We start from the raw sequence: 19,126 nt of genomic DNA, 5'->3' as shown, positions 1-19,126 counted from the left end.
GCCATACTAGATCATCTTCAAGGCCGGGGCCAGGTATCCTTCCTGTATAAAATGATTGTAGATGCATCCTCGGATAGTAAAAGATTGGCTTGGTCTAGCGATGTAGATGCAGAAATCTCTCAAGCTGACTGGAAGACAGTTTGTCGAAATGCACAAAGTCAGACTATTAACACAAGATTGAAATTGTTACAATTTAAATGGATTATGCGTACATACGTAACTCCTGCCCTGTTACATCGCTTTGATAACAATAATTCTTATTTCTGTATTAAATGCAGTGAAGAAGAAGGCACATTATTACACTGCCTGTGGAGTTGCCCCAAAATTAAAACATTCTGGGGAAACATCATTCAAACTATATCTGATATTATTTCTGTCAAACTGCCTGTTTGCCCTCAGGTATTTATCCTAGGACTATTTCCAACTGAGTTAGGAGTGTCAGGTGCAAATAAAAAGATTGTCATTTTGTGCTCACTTCAGGCTAAACACTGTATAGCAATTTCCTGGAAGAGTACTGAGCCTCCCTCAGTTGAACACTGGTTTAGAAGCCTTTCCAACGTTCTGGCCATGGAGAAACTGACTTATGCCACCAAGGGGAAAATACAGAGCTTTTTTAAGCTATGGGGACAATTCATTGAATTTCTTGAAAGTCACCTATCAAGAAGTTGAATATTTGTAAAGGTCAATGAAGTATATAAGAAAATGTAATATTCAACACAACAGCTTCATAGGAAATGCAGAGTAATAATTTTATTTTTATTTATTATCATTTTCTTTTCTTCTGTTTTTTTTTTCCTTTCAGTTTTTGTTCCTCTTGGTTTTGTCTCTCCTTTTCTCTGTGGATGTGGGCATGTAATCCCTCATTAATGTGTATGTCATATCTCCCTCAGAAAAAGTTCCCTCTTCGTTGATAGCTTCATAAATTACTCTAAAGTCCTTTTTCCGCGGCGTTTTAAGTCTCTCGGCGCTCTGTTACTGTTACTTGTGGCTACACGGTGCGTAGGATCCACGAACTGCTTTGTGTGTGTGTGTGTGTGTGTGTGTGTGTGTGTGTGTGTGTGATAACGCTGAGAGTCCTGTTATCTCGATGTGAGAACTGAGTGCGGGCCCGCCCGGATATTGACGTCACACGAAAAACCCCAATATTGCCTCGGGTTTGACAGTTAAAACACTATAGCACACAGCTATAGGTTATAACGTAGTCCACTTTTGCGCAATCTGGATGTCGCAACCGCGCAATGCTTAACAAGCAATTCAGATTTGCAAAATAAATCTAAGTTCAAGACAATTTACCGAGTGTACGTCCATAAGCCCCTCCTCTTTACAATGTGTTTAACATCATGCTGGTATAACTTGAAGTCATCTAACTAAAAAGACAAAAGAAATAAAAAGATATGTCTTTGATATACTGGAAAAGATCAGATGGATGAGGTTGTTTGCAGAGAAGTGTGCTACTTTGTCTTGTAGAAATGAAAACATACAAAGGAATTAAGAAGTTAAAATAAAGTATTCACACTCACACTGTCACAGAAACTTTCCCTCATAGTTCTTTATTCAAGTCTCCAAGTTAGAGAAGACACTGGCAGTTTGTAAGTATTTTGTAACAAAATAGTCAGTTGTAATGTATTTGGCATTAAAAAACACTTATAAAAAAACACTTAAAAACCTTTTTCTTGATACAGTACATATTGTCCAGTCTCTTTCAGCTAACATCCAAACTTACACTTAACTATAGACAACTATAACACCTATAAGTTCAAATCAGTGTAAGACACTTGAGGTGACCAAGGCACGTGAAATACACAGTGTATCTTGATGGCTGAGGTTTGAGCAGCTGGACGAAGCCAATTACCAGTCTGAACTGACCTGAAAACATTCACACAATGAAAAAGCCCCATTTTTGCATATTGTCCACATGCACACAGCAATTATTACATTGAAGTATTAGTGAATGAAGTATTAAAGACATTGTATTATTTTGCATTAGGTTCGTCAGGAGCAGAAGATGGGAAGAGGAGCGAATATGCTGCAGGAGCCTCATCCGATTGTGACAGGAAGTCTGTGTTCATCATTGGTGCAGAAGGCAGCGGGTTGTATGCAGGAGCAGTTGGGGATACGTGAAAGGGTGGAGGAGGAGGGGATCCAGATATGACAGCCTCATTAGCACAGTATGCTTTACTTTTAAAACAGAAAAGCAGGAGAACATCTGACAGTCAATTTGGAAAATTAATATCTACGGGTCAACAGTTTTACAAAACCATTTTTTTTAAACAATCACTGTCAGTGGACTTAATTGACTGTGCTTTACCATAAAGACACACTCTTGCATACCTTTAAATGGTACGTCACTGAGATGATGTTGCAGTTCTGGATTGTTGGCAACAGATCATCAGGAATCCATATTGTACACCTGGCATCCTTATGTGTTCGAGATTCAATACGTTGGTCAACCAGTCGGTGGATAACGTTACACTGACGACTGAAATTGCCATTGGCATGGTACACCACTTCCTGGACTAGTCTGAATTTGTGATCTTTGCAGCAATCACCATCATTTCACCTATAAGAAAGACAATAGAATGTTAAACCCCACCCATTTATTATTCCATGCATGTTATGTGAAAGTACAATCTAACCACAATGACTATGATGTTCAACTATGGTGTTTTTTAAGGACCATAACCCCCTAAAATGTTACTCAAATTTCCATCAAACCCTTTTTTCATGCTCTAACCATCACTGACAACAGACCATTTCATCATGGCAGACATTTAAACTTGTCAAGAGCACAGGTGTCAGCCAGTATACACCAAACTGGGGCACATGAACAGATATATCTAAATGGCACACAGCTGTTAATCATGTTATTAGTGCTTCTCCAAAAATCACACGTCAAAATGTCTGTAAGGTAAAAAAAATATATATCGCAGTGCCATTAAAATAGTTTGCTATTTTGCATGGCTGTGTCAGCCATCACTAACAAAAAATGTTTTTCAGTATCTGCCTTCAGCTGAAGATATCAGTGAATGTGTCTGATTGACCATATTTGAAGAGGAATGTTATTACCTGGGGCATAGGCCTTCTTGTCAACGATGACATCCATGATAGCATATCCTCTTGAGAAATCCACCATGTAAGTCCTATTTTTTTTTTATTGATTTCTATTTTCTATATTTATTTAAGTGATATACACTCACCAGCCACTTTACTAGGCACACCCGTTCAACTGCTCATTAACGCAAATAGCTAATCAGACAATCACGTGGCAGCAACTCAATGCATTTAGGCATGTAGACATGGTCAAGACGACTTGCTGAAGTTCAAACCGAGCATCAGAATGGGGAAGAAAGGTGATTTATGTGACTTTGAACGTGGCATGGTTGTTGGTGCCAAATAGGCTGGTCTGAGTGTTTCAGAAACTGCTGATCTACTGGGATTTCTACACACAGCTATCTCTAGGGTTTACAGAGGATGGTCCGAAAAAGAGGAAATATCCAGTGAGCAGCAGTTCTCTGAGCGAAAAAAGCCGTGTTGATGCCAAAGGTCAGAGGAGAATGGCCAGACTGGGTCAAGATAATAGAAAGGCAACAGTTACTCAAATAACCACTGCTTACAACCAAGGTATGCAGAAGACCATCTCTGAATGAACAACATGTGGAACCTTGAAGCAGATGGGCTACCGCAGCAGAAGATCACACCGGGTATCACCTAAGAACAGGAAACTGAGGCTACAATTCACACAGGCTCACCAAAACTGGACAAAAAGATTGGAAAACCGTTGCCTGGTCTGATGAGTCTGGATTTCTGCTGCTACATTCAGATGGTAGGGTCAGAATCTGGGGTAAACAGCATGAAAGCATGGATCCATCCTGTCTTGTATCAACAGTTCAGGCAGGTTGTGGTGGTGTAATGGTGAGGGAGATATTTATTTAGCACATTTAGGACCCCTTAGTACCAACTGAGCACTATTTAAACACCACAGCCTACCTGAGTATTGTTGCTGACCGTGTCCATCCCTTTATGACCACAGTGTACCCATCTTCTGATGGCTACTTCCAGCAGGATAACGCACCATGTCACAAAGCTCAAACCATCTCAAACTGGTTTCTTGAACATGATGAGTTCACTGTACTCCAATGGCCTCCACAGTCACCAGATCTCAATCCAATAGAGCACCTTTGGTGATTTACATCATGGATGTGCAGCTGACAAATCTGCAGCAACTGTGTGACGCTATCATGTTAATATGTACCAAACCCAAACTTTTTTTAATGACGGCCAGATTAGATAATGTGAAAATACCTGGGGGGCAGCTGCTTCATATAGGTTATTAAAAAATCTGATACAAATCACACAAACACAACTGAAAATATATTCAACTTTCCATCGCTCCTTAAAGTGATGGCCCTTGCTCTTGACTTTCTGTTTCTTTGCCATAGATTTTTATAATAACTAGATACTGGATATCAAGATGGTGCCTATTCATTCCAGTGGAGTTGCTCTCCTGGCACATAAGCCAAAAAAGTTTTCTAGCTTGGGTAATATCCAACATATAACAGACTTAAGTAGTTAAAACAAAGTATTCACACTAACACTGACAGAAAACCTTTCCATAATAGTTCTTTATTCAAGTCTCCAAGTCAGAGAAGACACTGGCAATTTGAGTATTTTGTAACAAAATAGAAAGACGTAGTTGAAATGTATTTGGCATTTAACAAAGTTAAAACAACAACAACAACAAAAAAAACAGAACATAAAACCTTTTTTCTTGATACAGTACATGTTGTCCAGTCTCCTCCAACTAGTCTCCAAACATTAACTAAACTATATATAAACTATAACACTGAAATAAAGATCAGTCTAGGACACTTGAGTTGACCAAGGCACATGAAATACACAGTGTATCCTGATGGCTGAGGTTTGAGCAGCTGGACGAAGCCAATTATCAACCTGAACTGACCTGAAAACATTCACACACTGAAAGAGTCCCATTTTGTATACAATTATTCACATGCACACAATTACTGCATTAAAGTATTAGTGAATGAAGTATTAAAGACATGATTTAGTTAATCAGAGTTCACATTTTAACTCAATGTTAGTATTTTACTTAATAATTAATGAACTCATTCAGTCATTCACATAAGTACATTCTACTATTTTGCATCAGGTTCGTCAGGAGCAGAAGATGGGAAAAGGAGCGAATATGCTGGAGGAGCCTCATCCGATTGTGACAGGAAATCTGTGTTCATCATTGGTGCAGAAGGCAGTGGGTTGTATGTAGGAGCAGTTGGGGATGTCTGGAAGGGTGGAGGAGGAGGGAATGGGTGGAGCTGTGGGGCAGATGGGGGTGGTTGAAATGGTGGGGCAGATGGGGATGGTTGAAATGCTGGGGCAGTGGGTGGAGGGTGAAGTACAGGAGATGAAAATGGAGATCCATATGGAGAAGGCCGCTGTCGCACTGGGTTATTGTAGCCCCCACTCATGTGTGTTGGATGAGCAGGATACATGCCTGGTGAACCAGCATACACAGGTGGGTTACCTGGGTACACAGGTGGTGGTGTTGAATTCCTTTGGGCTCTTGGGTTTCTATAACTCCCTGAGTGTGGGGATGTTGGATAAGGACCCATGGACACTGCAGAAGGAGGGAAGTCGCTGTAGCTCGGACCCCCAACAGCCCCAGCAGGATATGGACCTGCAGCCTCATGAGGCTGAGGGCCAGGAGCGAGGTCTTTTGGAATAATGACCAATGGGAAAATGATCTCTGGATCAAAAGCAAAGCTGATGTCCAGATATACCTGAGAGAAAATATGACAGCCTCAAATCAGTACTTTTGGGTCAATAGTTTTGCAAAATCATTTTAAAAAATCACTGTCAGTGGACTCAATTCACTGTGCTTTACCATAAAGACCCACCCTTGCATACCTTTAAATGGTACTCCACTGAGATACTTTCACAATTCTGGATTGATGGCATCAGATCACCAGGAATCTTCACTGTACACCTGATATCCTTTTGTGTTCGAGATGGAATAAGTTGGTCAGCCAGTTTGTGGATAACGTTGCCCTCATGTTTGGTACTGCCGTTGGCACGGTACACCACATCCTGGCCTAATCTGAATTTGGGTGTCATCTCAGTGGATGAGGAATTGTTGATCTTTGCAACAATCACCATTGTTTCACCTATAAGAAAGACAGTAGAATGTTATTATGCCAGTGAGGCACAACTTCCTCTTGTATTGTATTTCAGTTGTGCTGAAATGCTAAACCACACCTATTTATTATTCAATGCATGGTTTTTGAAAGTATAATCTAACCACAATGACTATGATGTTCAACTAGACCAGAAGAACAGACCATTTCATCATGGCAGACATTTAAACTTGTCAAGCGCACAGGTGTCAGCCAGTACGCACCAAACTGGGGCACATGAACGGACATATGTAAATGGCACACAGCTGTTAATCATGTTATTAGTGCTTGTCCTAAAACGACAAGTCAAAATGTCTGTAAGGTAAAAACGACTATACAGTGCATTCAATTTCTTTGCTGGCAAAAGTAGTAAGTAGGATAAGTCAATTCATGAACTGTAATGCTAACAATATTGCAGTGTCATTAAAATAGTTTGCTATTTTGCATGGCTGTGTCAGCCATCACTAACAAAAATTGTTTTTCAGTATCTGCCTTCAGCTGAAGATATCCTTCCATGTGTTTGATTGACCATATTTGAAGCGGAATATTACTACCTGGAGCATAGGCCTTCTTGTCAACGATGACATCCATGATAACATATCCACTTGAGAAAAGCCCCATCTCCTTCTTCTTTGAACCAACTTGACGTGACTAGAATGCAATAAACAGAGTAAACAACAATTACTTTTGATCCACTTACATTATTAAGACAATGGAGGATTAAAAGGTTGATGTGTGTGATTTAAGGGGATATATTGGTAGAAATGGAAGATAATAATAATAATATTCCCTTTGTGTGTGATCACTTGAAAATAAGAATTGCATTTTCGTTTAGAGCTACAAACACTGGCTCCAAATAGAGCCTTCACATTTTTGCATCAGCCACCATAGCTAGGAGCCCCTACGTGACAAACAACATCAGAAAAACACTTTGTTTTTTAACGTGAAACTGCTTTACCCAGTGTTTTTACAAGTTTTAATCACCTTGGGTCTCATTTATAAAACTGTGCGTAGAATCCATACTAAAAATGTACGTATGGACAAAGACTGAAAATGTCAGTTTTCCGTCTCCAAAATGTTCATAAGCACGGGTCAAAGTTTCTCCCATCAAGTCTGTTTTTATAGATCACAACGTTTGAGTGGGAAGTGGCGTACGCCTCTTTCAGGCCTCGTTTTGTGCGTACACAATGTTTTTAAGTGGTCCAGTTGTTTTGGAGAGGAAGAGACCTCTGCGGAGGAAGTATCACCGCACTAGCATTTAAATCTTATTACTTACTGTGCAGTATGTCATGGCGAGCAGTTTTCAGTGGAACTACATTCTACAGTAGAAATAATATCAATGAAAACTGTCCACAGCAAGGTTTGTAAATTATCCAAAGTAACTGAAACATTGTCTCTGCAAAGACACATTGCTGTTGAGGTTTTCTTAAAATGGGATTTGAGGAGCAAAAATTGAAATCCAAACCCTAATAGCCTTTTTATTACAGCAGATGTTTTTACTTCTCATGGCAGGAAAAGCACATGTGGAGCTAATGCTGTTAAAGATGGCTCCGATCTATGTATTTGGTAAAATTAAAACTGTAACAGAGAATGTGTAATAGCTGGATCCTTGAAGTTACACCTCTAAATGGAGTGGTTGTCATTATTATTATTTATAAAACTGCACTTTTGAAATGTTACAGTTTGTAAAAAAAGCCTATCACCTAAATTATACGGCAGTGGTGGGATCGATTTCAGAGCTGGATATCTCAAAACTTCAGCACTTTAAAGCAGAGTTATCTGTGTGGCTTGATATAACTAGGGATAATTACAGTGTGGTTTGGGACAACTGTGATGCCTATATTTTTCATTTTCCATTGTCTGGCTTTGTTTGACAGGACAGTGGTGGTGTGAAGGGGGGAAGAGAGGGAGGATAACATGCAGCAACGGGCCGCAAGTCAGAATCAAATCCAAGGCTGTTGCAGCAAGGACGTCGCCTTCGTACACAGGGCGCCTGCTGTACCAGGTGAACTACTCGGTGCCCTTTTTCTCTGCTTTACCCCCCCATGAGAATTGCTGCGTCCAAGACAAGGATTGTTGCTGTAGCAAAACATTACAAGATGTAATCTCCACAGACTTAACTGAGGAATAAGGACAAGTAGTTTCTGTCATACAGTATCAGAGATTTTTGTAGTTATATTTCATTTTTTACACACCATTAGAGCAGGAAGGTTTGGAAAGGACTTGGAGACAAAACGGATGTCCTTTTCTACAGTGCGGTCCATCTTCCAACTCCTGGACAGCTTGGCTTCCAGCTTGTAGACAATCTTTCCATGAGTCCCCTTGAAGGATGATGGCATGCTTCTGCAATGGAGAATGGATTCATTGTATTCAATCTGAATCAGCTGATAGAATGTGCAGGAGTAAAAGCTATCTACTCAATTTCATGGTGAAAGTGCAGACATGTTTTGACATTTTTCTTACTGTACTTACCCTTGTGGTATGTTGAAGACAAAGTTATAGACATGGGTTCCTCTGGGAACCACAGTCTCTGAAAGAGAAAGTATTTTGGGATTACTACTAACAGTGGTCTTGGCCATTAGTAGCCAATTAAACGCAGTGATGGATAGTAACATTTGCACTTTATCTAAGCATTGCAGTGTATTACTCCACTACACTTCATTTCAATATTGTACATTACTTTATTTTAAGAGCTGCAATTCAGTTATGAGTCATTTAAAAAGGAAAATAGGTCCAAATTGACCAGTTATACTAAACTTTTAGATTTGAATGTCTGTGTCAACTTGTTTTTATGTGGTATTGTTATATTTATAAATAATGGTCATGGATATTTGTACATCACTGACTGATCCTGCCATGACCATCACTGGACACAGAGAAGAGAAACCCACATAAACAAACATTCAGGGAGGAAAAATGCCTACATCATGTTTATTAGTACTGAAAGGGTTAAGGCATGCCTAACTAACAAGTCCACCGCCTACCCTGAGAGTTCTCTGGGATTAGAAACTGCTTCAGTTTAAAGTATCTCCTGTGTGAAGAGTACGTCCTGGTGTGATCGCCGCTCTTTTTCGTCCAACGTACGTCAGCGTCTCCTTTCGCTTTAACAAACAGGCTCTCAACAGTGGTGGCCTTAAATAGGACCAGTGTTATTTTCCCAGTAATAGTGTCTCCCTCCGAGAACGTCCCCTCCTCATTCAGCGCGTCATAGGTCATCGTGAAGCTTTGGATTGAAGGCATTGTCGTAGCGATCGTAAATAAATGAAGACTATGCTGGTTAAATGAAGAAAAAAAGTGTATGATCGGTGAACCAGCTCATTTCCAAACGCTTTCATAGTGTGCTATGTGGGGGTTCCCATGGCGTTTCGATTCTGGGATAAGACACGCCCTATGAAGGTCTGCTCAAAGACCTCTACTGCCATCGTATGTACAAGGGGAAGACGGCGAGCTCGTGGGAAACAAGTGCAGACCACTGTGCAAAAATGGGCCTTGCAATCATTCAAAAATAATGGCACAGAGCCCCCTAGTGGACAAACAGGAAAACATGTAGATGGCTGGAAGATGGCTAATTTGAGACTGAAACTGCTCTTAGGTGAAAAATTTGGAGGACGTTTGTTTTTATGTGGAGGTGCTGTCTTTGCAGATCAACCACAAAATTCCGATATTTGTCATTAACTTTCAGGATTAAAAAATAACTATTGAATGTATTAGTTTAAAAATAATTTAATTTCACTAACTCTTCAACCCAGTACAAGTGCGAGAATGTGAGAATATTCACTAAAAGTGAATAGTAAGTGTAGTGCGTATACATAATTGCACACCATGCAAGTCCTTATTTTTTTAATTTATTTTTTTATGTTTATTTGAGTGATACACATCATATATCACCATGTACAAGCCCGAGTATTTCTGCATGTTATTTCTCCCATAACAATCAAAGACAAATTGTAACCACTGCTGTCAATGGCTTATTGCACTGTATCTGGATCAAACACAATATTATATAATATTTTTCTTACACCAGTTGTTGGGCCATGTTTTTATAAAGTTGTAATAATAAAATACTGCATCATAGTATTCACAAACTTAACAAACAAAGAGTTGTTTATTTTATTTACCACTGACATCATAACAATGTTCATATCTATATTTAACAGAATGAATTGAAATTTGTAAGTTCCTGGGTATGTTATGGACCACCTTATGCGGATGTCAGATGATACAGACAAGACGGTGGGTTAGGGTGGGTTAGGGTGGGTGGTGGTGGACCAGACAAACACAAGCTCCTCCCTGTCAATTTGTCTCTAGACTTATGTAAGTCTTATTAACCTGTTTTATTTTCAGCAGCCATATACTTTGAGGTAACTGTTTGCAGTCACTAAGACCCACACTATTTATTTATTTATTTATTTATTATTAAATTTCCACATAATTTGACTAAATCAGATGGCAAGTTAGAATGTATTTGTCTGTTAGAATAGAATAGAATAGAATATGCCTTTATTGTCATTGTACTACAATGAAATTACAGGGGGCTCATCACAGTGGCATCACAACAAACACACATACCGATACACATAATGCACGAAGAAAAGAAAAAAAAGAAAAAAAGAATAAATAGAATCATTAAGTGTCAAGTGCATGAATAAAGCAATACAGTATAATAAAACCAGTAGGATAAAAACATTATTGCACAGTCCCTATTTATGAGGGAGGTTGGCTTTCCCCATGTCATTAATTTTAGCACAATGCTACATCTGAAGATATTGCTCTTAGTGGTAAGTTAATGTTAACAATTAAAAGACAAGCATGCAGGTGTGTGATAAGCTTCTAGCTATTTTGGATCAGTAGGACCTGGTAAATCTTAAAAAAATTGTTAGCGATAAGTCCCAATGTCCTCGGACGAGACAATAGTGAAGTCCCAATGTCAGACAAGTACTTTCTAATTAACAGTGTCTTAACTTGTTACTGTTGATAAAATTGGTCAAGTTTGTTGCCATATCAAACTACAAACATTCTTCATAACAAATAAACCAGGTTCAACCATAAATGTGATCAGCTTTTGGACCTTGTCCACTTTTGTGTTGGGATCGGTTGCAGACTGACTTGGCAAAGATGGCTGCCATCTTGTTTGTATATGGATTAGTGTATTGTGCTCTTACTACCACCAGATGGCACAAAAACAGTGTCCATGAACGAGGACAACAGGTCTAAATTGAGAAGAATGAAGTATAAGGTCAAGTAAACCCAAAATGTGATGTCCTCATATGAGGACAGGGTCTCAGAAGGATAAAGCTCTTTTCTGACCTGCAAATCCATCAGAGTCAAACAAGAAGGACATTCTTGGCCTCCCCATCTTTTGGACTTCAAAATGAAAAGGAAACAGAGAAAATTAATACGCTTGTTTCCCCCCACCTAAACCTGAACCAAAGCCTAAACTTAAACATAAACACAGAGGGGTGCGCTATACATTAACAGGAGGGAAACACTGTTCAACAAGAGAACAGACTTTGACTTAACACCGGACATACAACTGTGAAAACAGTGTGCTATGACAGCTAGTACCTATGTATCGGGCAGGGGTGTCCAATTTTTTTTAGAAAGTGGCCAGATGAGAAAATGTGAAAATACCCTGGGGGTCAGCTGCTTTGTATGGATTACTGGAAAAAAACTGATACAAATCACACAAACACAACTGTTTCATCTTTGAGTGAAAAAATGTTAAACTTTCCATCGCTTCTAAAAGCCATGGGCCTCGCTCTTGACTTTACGTTTCTTTGTCATAGATTTTAATAATAACTAGATAGCCTACCGAACGGTTCATTCCAATGGAGTTGCTATATAATGTAATTAATCAAATTTCCACATGTATTTTTTATCTACTCCGTGTTAAGATCTTATTTTCTTATTCTGAAAAGCAGAGGTGGTCATATGTGTGTCCTGGGCCAAAAAATGCCCTCAAATGAATGATTACAGAAAAGTAAAATCATCCCTTTATCTTGAACACATCCCTGATAAAAATGAAGTAAAGATTATACTGTTCTATTAAAGATCTTGCTGGCAGGTATTAAAAAGGCCATTACAGAATACTGCCTCCAGAAAACTGCCCAACTGCTAGCCTCTTCATACTGTTGAACACTTACATCTTGACATCTTCTGGAACAGATGACATATGACTTCAAAAAGAATTGGGAGAAAAACAGTGGAAATATGGTGTGTTTATTTAGCCAATGAGACAGACTCTGCATGAATATTTTATGTACCATAGGCCTTCATGACACCTTGCTTTAAATAAGGAAAATGTGTCATTTTTGTCAACCAACGTTGAAGGACCATACCATTTCACGGTACTTGCAGGGGGTGGGGATATCAGATTGCACACTGAAATGTGTTTTAATGATTACAATATATTTATGTATTGTAATAATACATATAATTTGTATTGTCAGGAATATGAGTCAGTAAGTAAATTGTTGTACTTGAGCCCATTTAAGGACCACTCTTAGACCTTTTCAACGGGCTTCCCCTTGGCCTTGGGCCGGGGTCATCTGTACCCTTTGACCCCTTGTGACGGCGGGACGTGTGCATCAATTTCAAAACGGTGTGCACCGCGTTGCTACGGTTTCCAGGTTGATAGACAGGTTTCCATGAAACACTGTGAAATGGTGTGCAACAGGCTTTGAGGTGTTTTCTCTCGTTTGGTGAGTGTGTCAGAGGTGTTGCGTAATCGGCAGCGATGTGTATATAAAGCAATATCATATATATCTTTACCTACTACTGTACGTATTATTTTTGTTTTTATGGCGCACTTGCTTTGGCAGTGTTAAATGTAAGTTTTCCATATCAATAAAGCCCAGTTTAATTGAATTAAGCTAAACCTCGCCGCACAAAAAGGCGTAACACAACAAGGTGTCCAAGGCACCGCAGCTTCTGTTAAAATAAACGTTTTGCTACGTTTTGTCAGGGCTAAACCGGGCTAAACAGCCCATGTCTCAGCAGCCATAGCATGTAGCTCAGCCTGCCTTACGTCGTTTTCCCCCAGTGGTCACTCGCGGTATTACAGCAAAAATAAATAAATTAAAAAAATCCCCTACCTGTTGACAGGACACCTCGAACGGCAAACAAGGTCAACTGTGAATCTGTCTATCCTGAATTTTTGAGCCATGGCGCTTTTATATTTGTGAAACTTTTCCCCAAGCCGAGAAAAACGACTTAAATATCCGTGACGTCATCACAATGTTAAGTCTATGAGCCCATAGACATATGGTCTGTGTATGAGCCGAGCGGGACCAGTGGGTGTGCTCAAATTCACTGGACCGAGGAAGTAAACCCGGAAGCTAGAAAACTTTAATGGCATATAGACACCATCTTGGCATCCCGGTATCTAAATGGTCACTGCTGATGTGTCAGTGTCATACTGGACGTTTAGTTTGTGATTTATTGCTGGATAGTTTTATTTGGATTAGTTTTATTATAACGCTATTGATGTTCAATTTTGATGGTATTAGTATTTATTAAAATAGTGTTGGAACGACCCCAGCAAACACTACTTAGTTTTACTTGGATTACTGTTATGTGTTTGGTGAGATGACAATTTGAAAATGCAGTGATCTTTATTAAACAACATTGTGTTAATCATATAGACTAGCATACTGTGGAAGACAAGACAAGGGCTGGTTAAAATTGGCCCCCAGGCTGAACTTTGGACATGGCCGCTATAGAATTGAGTTTGTATTATGGATTTGAGACACAGCTTTACTTCTCTATTGACCTTATCACTGCAGACAACCACTGTAGGAGTTCACAAACTCAGCCCTCTGTTCATTGTCTATGGTTAAAGTCTCAAATCCAGTTCAATACTACTGAATTTGCCATCATAATGTTGTGTGTCTGCTAGTCCCTTTCTGAAATACCTCTTGCGACTCTCAAACTTTGCCCCAGTTTAGATGGTAATAGGTTAATCTCAATCAGCTGGTATGCTGTCAACAGAAGCTGCCATGGAGACAGTAACCCTGCCAATATTGTGAGTGCAATGAAGGAAGGGGGGGATTAAGGCAGGGCCACAAGACAACCTAATGCAACCACTGTGTGGAAAAAAGGGACCAATAACAGAAGGATCAATAGAGAAAAGAAAGCATAGTATAAGAAGACAGGAAATGAAAAGTTCTTGCTCTTCAACATTGGCTCAGGTTAGTTCCTTGTAGTGCTATGCTGCCAAGTGTTTCTGCCTTTTTTGTCTTTGATGTTGTGTGTGTTGGTATTCAGAGTTACAAACAGATACTCGTCTTCACAATCTGCTCTTAGTCTTTTATTTCTTGGTGATATAATTACAAGTAAGATTCCAGCTTTTTACCTCATTTTTTAGTGGACAAACAAAAACAACCTCTGACCAGAAAATCTGTTGTGGTGTAAAAATATGGGAAGGTATGGTTGCCTAAAGTGATTATAAATGCTTGTCAAGTGTGAATCTGTGTAAAGTACATCTTGAGACAGGAAGCTTTTTATTCCTTATTATTGATTTAAGTCCAAAAGTGCCCTTTGTCAGTTGAACATGTGTAAATAGGGCTGGGCAATATGTCAATATTATATCTATTGTGATATGAGATAAGATAAAAGCTAAGATTATGAATATTTTGTCTGAACTTATCAGACTGTTCTAGTTATTTTATTATTTGCCTCTACCCACTAGTCATTATCCACTTTTTTGCTTTGCTTATTATTTGTCATCTCATCATATTTTGTAAAAACGCCAAAAGTCAACCATACAATATCTGACAACACTGATATTGAGGTATTTGGTCAAAGATATCATGATGTTTGATTTTTTTCCCTAGATGTATTTTCTGTTCAATTTTCCTTAGACCAGCTTTGTTTTGTTTCATAGTTATGGCTCATGTTTCTGTTGGTAAAGCCTGATTGAAAGGAAATTATACTATATATCATGAACTCCAGCAAACTCTTTATTTTTCCAGAAGATAGCCTTTATCTGCAATTAACAGTACAATAAAACAAACTCCAAGTTCTGCAGAAAGCAAAACAAAACAATTTCTTCTGTAAAATCCATAAAATGTTTTTTTCCTGTAAAGCCATATGTCCAGGGCAGCAAGAAACAGCACCCACAAGTGGCAAGATTTGTGGTGTGCCCTTTGATTTTTCTTACACAAAATATGGTCAGAGGGTGGATGTCCTGTCTGGCCAGCAAAAATGGTGACTCAGCTTTTTTAATCATGTAAATGAGATGTTTTTATTGTTTTATTGTGTTTATTTCAGATTAACTGGTACCCATCTCCCTGATTAAGTTATAAGTTGACATGGAAATCTCACATAGCATATGTTAAAACAAAGTTGTCTAGGAATATTTCTGTTTTGACCAAAGCAAAGTATGTGTTGGACCTAAAAGCAATGCGTATTTTGTACTGTTCTATTATTTTTCCTTATTTTAATTATGGTGTGGAGGTGTGGGGCAACACATACAGTACAGGCCAAAAGTTTGGACACACCTTATCATTCAATGCGTTTTTTTTATTTTCATGACTATTTACATTGTAGATTCTCACTGAAGGCATCAAAACTATGAATGAACACATGTGGAGTTATGTACTTAACAAAAAAAGGTGAAATAACTGAAAACATGTTTTATATTCTAGTTTCTTCAAAATAGCCACCCTTTGCTCTGATTACTGCTTTGCACACTCTTGGCATTCTCTCCATGAGCTTCAAGAGGTAGTCACCTGAAATGGTTTCCACTTCACAGGTGTGCCTTATCAGGGTTAATTAGTGGAATTTCTTGCTTTATCAATGGGGTTGGGACCATCAGTTGTGTTGTGCAGAAGTCAGGTTAATAAACAGCCGACAGCCCTATTGGACAACTGTTAAAATTCATATTATGGCAAGAACCAATCAGCTAACTAAAGAAAAACGAGTGGCCATCATTACTTTAAGAAATGAAGGTCAGTCAGTCCGGAAAATTGCAAAAACTTTAAATGTGTCCCCAAGTGGAGTCGCAAAAACCATCAAGCGCTACAACGAAACTGGCACACACGAGGACCGACCCAGGAAAGGAAGACCAAGAGTCACCTCTGCTTCTGAGGATAAGTTCATCCGAGTCACCAGCCTCAGAATTCGCAAGTTAACAGCAGCTCAGATCAGAGACCAGATGAATGCCACACAGAGTTCTAGCAGCAGACCCATCTCTAGAACAACTGTTAAGAGGAGACTGCGCGAATCAGGCCTTCGTGGTCAAATAGCTGCTAGGAAACCACTGCTAAGGAGAGGCAACAAGCAGAAGAGATTTGTTTGGGCCAAGAAACACAAGGAATGGACATTAGACCAGTGGAAATCTGTGCTTTGGTCTGATGAGTCCAAATTTGAGATCTTTGGTTCCAACCGCCGTGTCTTTGTGAGACGTAGAAAAGGTGAACGGATGGATTCCACATGCCTGGTTCCCACTGTGAAGCATGGAGGAGGAGGTGTGATGGTGTGGGGGTGTTTTGCTGGTGACACTGTTGGGGATTTATTCAAAATTGAAGGCACACTGAACCAGCATGGCTACCACAGCATCCTGCAGCGACATGCCATCCCATCCGGTTTGCGTTTAGTTGGACCATCATTTATTTTTCAACAGGACAATGACCCCAAACACACCTCCAGGCTGTGTAAGGGCTATTTGACCAAGAAGGAGAGTGATGGAGTGCTGCGGCAGATGACCTGGCCTCCACAGTTACCGGACCTGAACCCAATCGAGATGGTTTGGGGTGAGCTGGACCGCAGAGTGAAGGCAAAGGGGCCAACAAGTGCTAAACACCTCTGGGAACTCCTTCAAGACTGTTGGAAAACCATTTCAGGTGACTACCTCTTGAAGCTCATGGAGAGAATGCCAAGAGTGTGCAAAGCAGTAATCAGAGCAAAGGGTGGCTATTTTGAAGAAACTAGAATATAAAACATGTTTTCAGTTATTTCACCTTTTTTTGTTAAGTACATAACTCCACATGTGTTCATTCATAGTTTTGATGCCTTCAGTGAGAATCTACAATGTAAATAGTCATGAAAATAAAGAAAACGCATTGAATGAGAAGGTGTGTCCAAACTTTTGGCCTGTACTGTATATGATTAATATAAAAACTGTGTTTATTTTACACAAAAGAGCAATTAGGATCATTCATAATGTACACTCAAGAGAACATACAAATAAACTGTTATCAAATCAGGATTAATCAAATTCAAGGATCTTGTCGAATTACAGACAGTAATAGATTTGTTCAAAGCAAAAAGTAATGTCCTGCCAAAAAACTTTGTTTGTTTTTAGTTCTATGGATTAGGATCACAGAAGAAAATATAATTTTAAACATCAATTGACACGGACCAACTTAAAACATATGTGTGTCTCAGTTATTGGCATTAAATTATGGAATTCTTTACCAAATGATTTAAAGGGTTGTTTAAATATTTTTCAGTTTAAAAAAATGTATAAAGACAGAATAATCAGTCAGTATGAAGCTGTTGGGTAAATTACACGTTTAAAAAGGTTTCCCACTGGGTCGGTGGCTTAGTGGTAGAGTAGGCGCCCCATGTACAAGGCTGTTGCCGCAGCGGCCCGGGTTCGAATGCAGCCTGTGGCCCTTTGCTGCATGTCATCCCCTCTCTCTCTCTCCCCCTTCACGCTTACCTGTCCTGTCCAATAAAGGCAAAATGGCCAAAAAAATCTTTAAAAAAAAAAAAAAAAAAAAAGGTTTCCCACCTTTTCATTATTTATTTTATTTTCTATGACTAATTGTGTTATAGCACTGGTGACATCATCACTGATGATGACATCATGCATATTCATTGAGTTGTTGTCATCACTCACATTCATGGAGCTGTGTCTCAAACTTGAAGTTGCTGTAATTTGTTTCAGTGCTGTCTTAATTCATGTTGTAGCTTGTTACAGAAATCATGTGTAATGGAAACAGGCAAATCGTCCATTATTTGATTATATTAGCTTAGAGCAGGGGGCAGGTATAATAAGTTTTCTTCTTCCTGCTCCTTTCTGACCAAGGAGGGTGTAAATTGAGGGTTGCACTGTTGTTGTACTTTGTCCAGGTTGGAACAAATTAATAATAAAATGAAATGAAATTAGGGGCAGGGCAATGTGGAGAAAATCAAATAAGATATATTGATCAAATACTTAAATATCCATGTTGCAGAGATGTTGTCGGGTTGAATATTGGTGCTTCCACAAAATATTAACACTGAATTGTTTTGTTTTTTTGATAAATAATCATCACTCATGTGGATATGATGACTCGGTGGATAATTGCATGTAGTATAACAGCTAGAAAAGTGTCGTTAATTCAGAAAATTACATCACTGTACTGTTGTGCAGCCTTTAAAAACAAGAACAGAAAACACTCAAGATATTGCAATATCCAAAATCTAAGATGATATCTAATATGGTGATATTAATATGATATTGATATATTGCCCAGCCCTACTGTGACTAGTGGATACAGGTTGCAAATCATGGCAACGGCTTAACTACCAATCAGATGTGAGCAGGAAACATATGAGTAAGTGTGGCAGAAATATGAAAGTAATTAAAAGTAAGAAAAGTGAGCAAATCAAATCCTGCTTAGGGCCCTCATTAAGCTAAGGACAGCCTTGCATGCTTTGAAACTCATCTACATAAGACAGAGATGAAAGTGGCTGTTAGGCTGCGCCTGATAACATTTGTCCATTATGGACTGTGGAGGGCCATCTGTAGCATAACAGCAGATGCAGCTTCATCTCACACAAAGACCTCATTACTGCAGCGCTGCTTGTTTTGTGAAGTTTTTTTTGAAATTTCTCCGCAAATAACTACTATTGGACAGTCAATATGAATTTTAAAATGTTGCGTCAAGCTGCACACTAGGTGAAAGTAAGTACTATTACAAAATACTTGTTCTTTTGTAATTGAT

At 39.0% G+C, this 19,126-nt stretch overlaps 2 protein-coding genes across 3 annotated transcripts in view; one reads left to right on the top strand and one right to left on the bottom strand.

The window, feature by feature from the left end:
• Nucleotides 1-4,603: 4,603 nt before the first annotated feature.
• On the bottom strand, nucleotides 4,604-9,590 carry LOC125889836 (arrestin domain-containing protein 3-like). The gene is made up of 6 exons (XM_049578035.1): nucleotides 9,176-9,590; nucleotides 8,664-8,721; nucleotides 8,387-8,534; nucleotides 6,746-6,842; nucleotides 5,926-6,182; nucleotides 4,604-5,798 (listed from the first exon to the last, which is right to left on the bottom strand). The coding sequence occupies exons 1-6, from the start codon at nucleotides 9,429-9,431 to the stop codon at nucleotides 5,157-5,159; spliced, it is 1,458 nt and encodes a 485-aa protein (XP_049433992.1). The 5' UTR covers nucleotides 9,432-9,590; the 3' UTR covers nucleotides 4,604-5,156.
• A 3,209-nt stretch (nucleotides 9,591-12,799) lies between these two features.
• Nucleotides 12,800-19,126, top strand: part of LOC125889835 (probable E3 ubiquitin-protein ligase HERC2) — a 322,212-nt gene continuing 315,885 nt past the window's right edge. The window contains exon 1 of one of the 2 annotated variants that reach the window (XM_049578034.1): nucleotides 12,800-12,875. Coding sequence is in view for 1 of the 2 variants with exons in the window: in XM_049578033.1 (XP_049433990.1) it covers nucleotides 14,348-14,380 (33 nt within the window). In the remaining variant the exon portion in view is untranslated. Of the gene's footprint in view, nucleotides 12,876-14,301; nucleotides 14,381-19,126 lie in introns of those variants that run through there. The other variant, XM_049578033.1, reaches the window with a different exon arrangement.

The sequence above is a fragment of the Epinephelus fuscoguttatus genome, linkage group LG6, assembly GCF_011397635.1.
Source record: "Epinephelus fuscoguttatus linkage group LG6, E.fuscoguttatus.final_Chr_v1".
In the NCBI taxonomy this organism is placed as follows: Eukaryota; Metazoa; Chordata; class Actinopteri; order Perciformes; family Serranidae; genus Epinephelus; species Epinephelus fuscoguttatus.
This window is presented reverse-complemented; position numbering and strand designations above follow the sequence as displayed.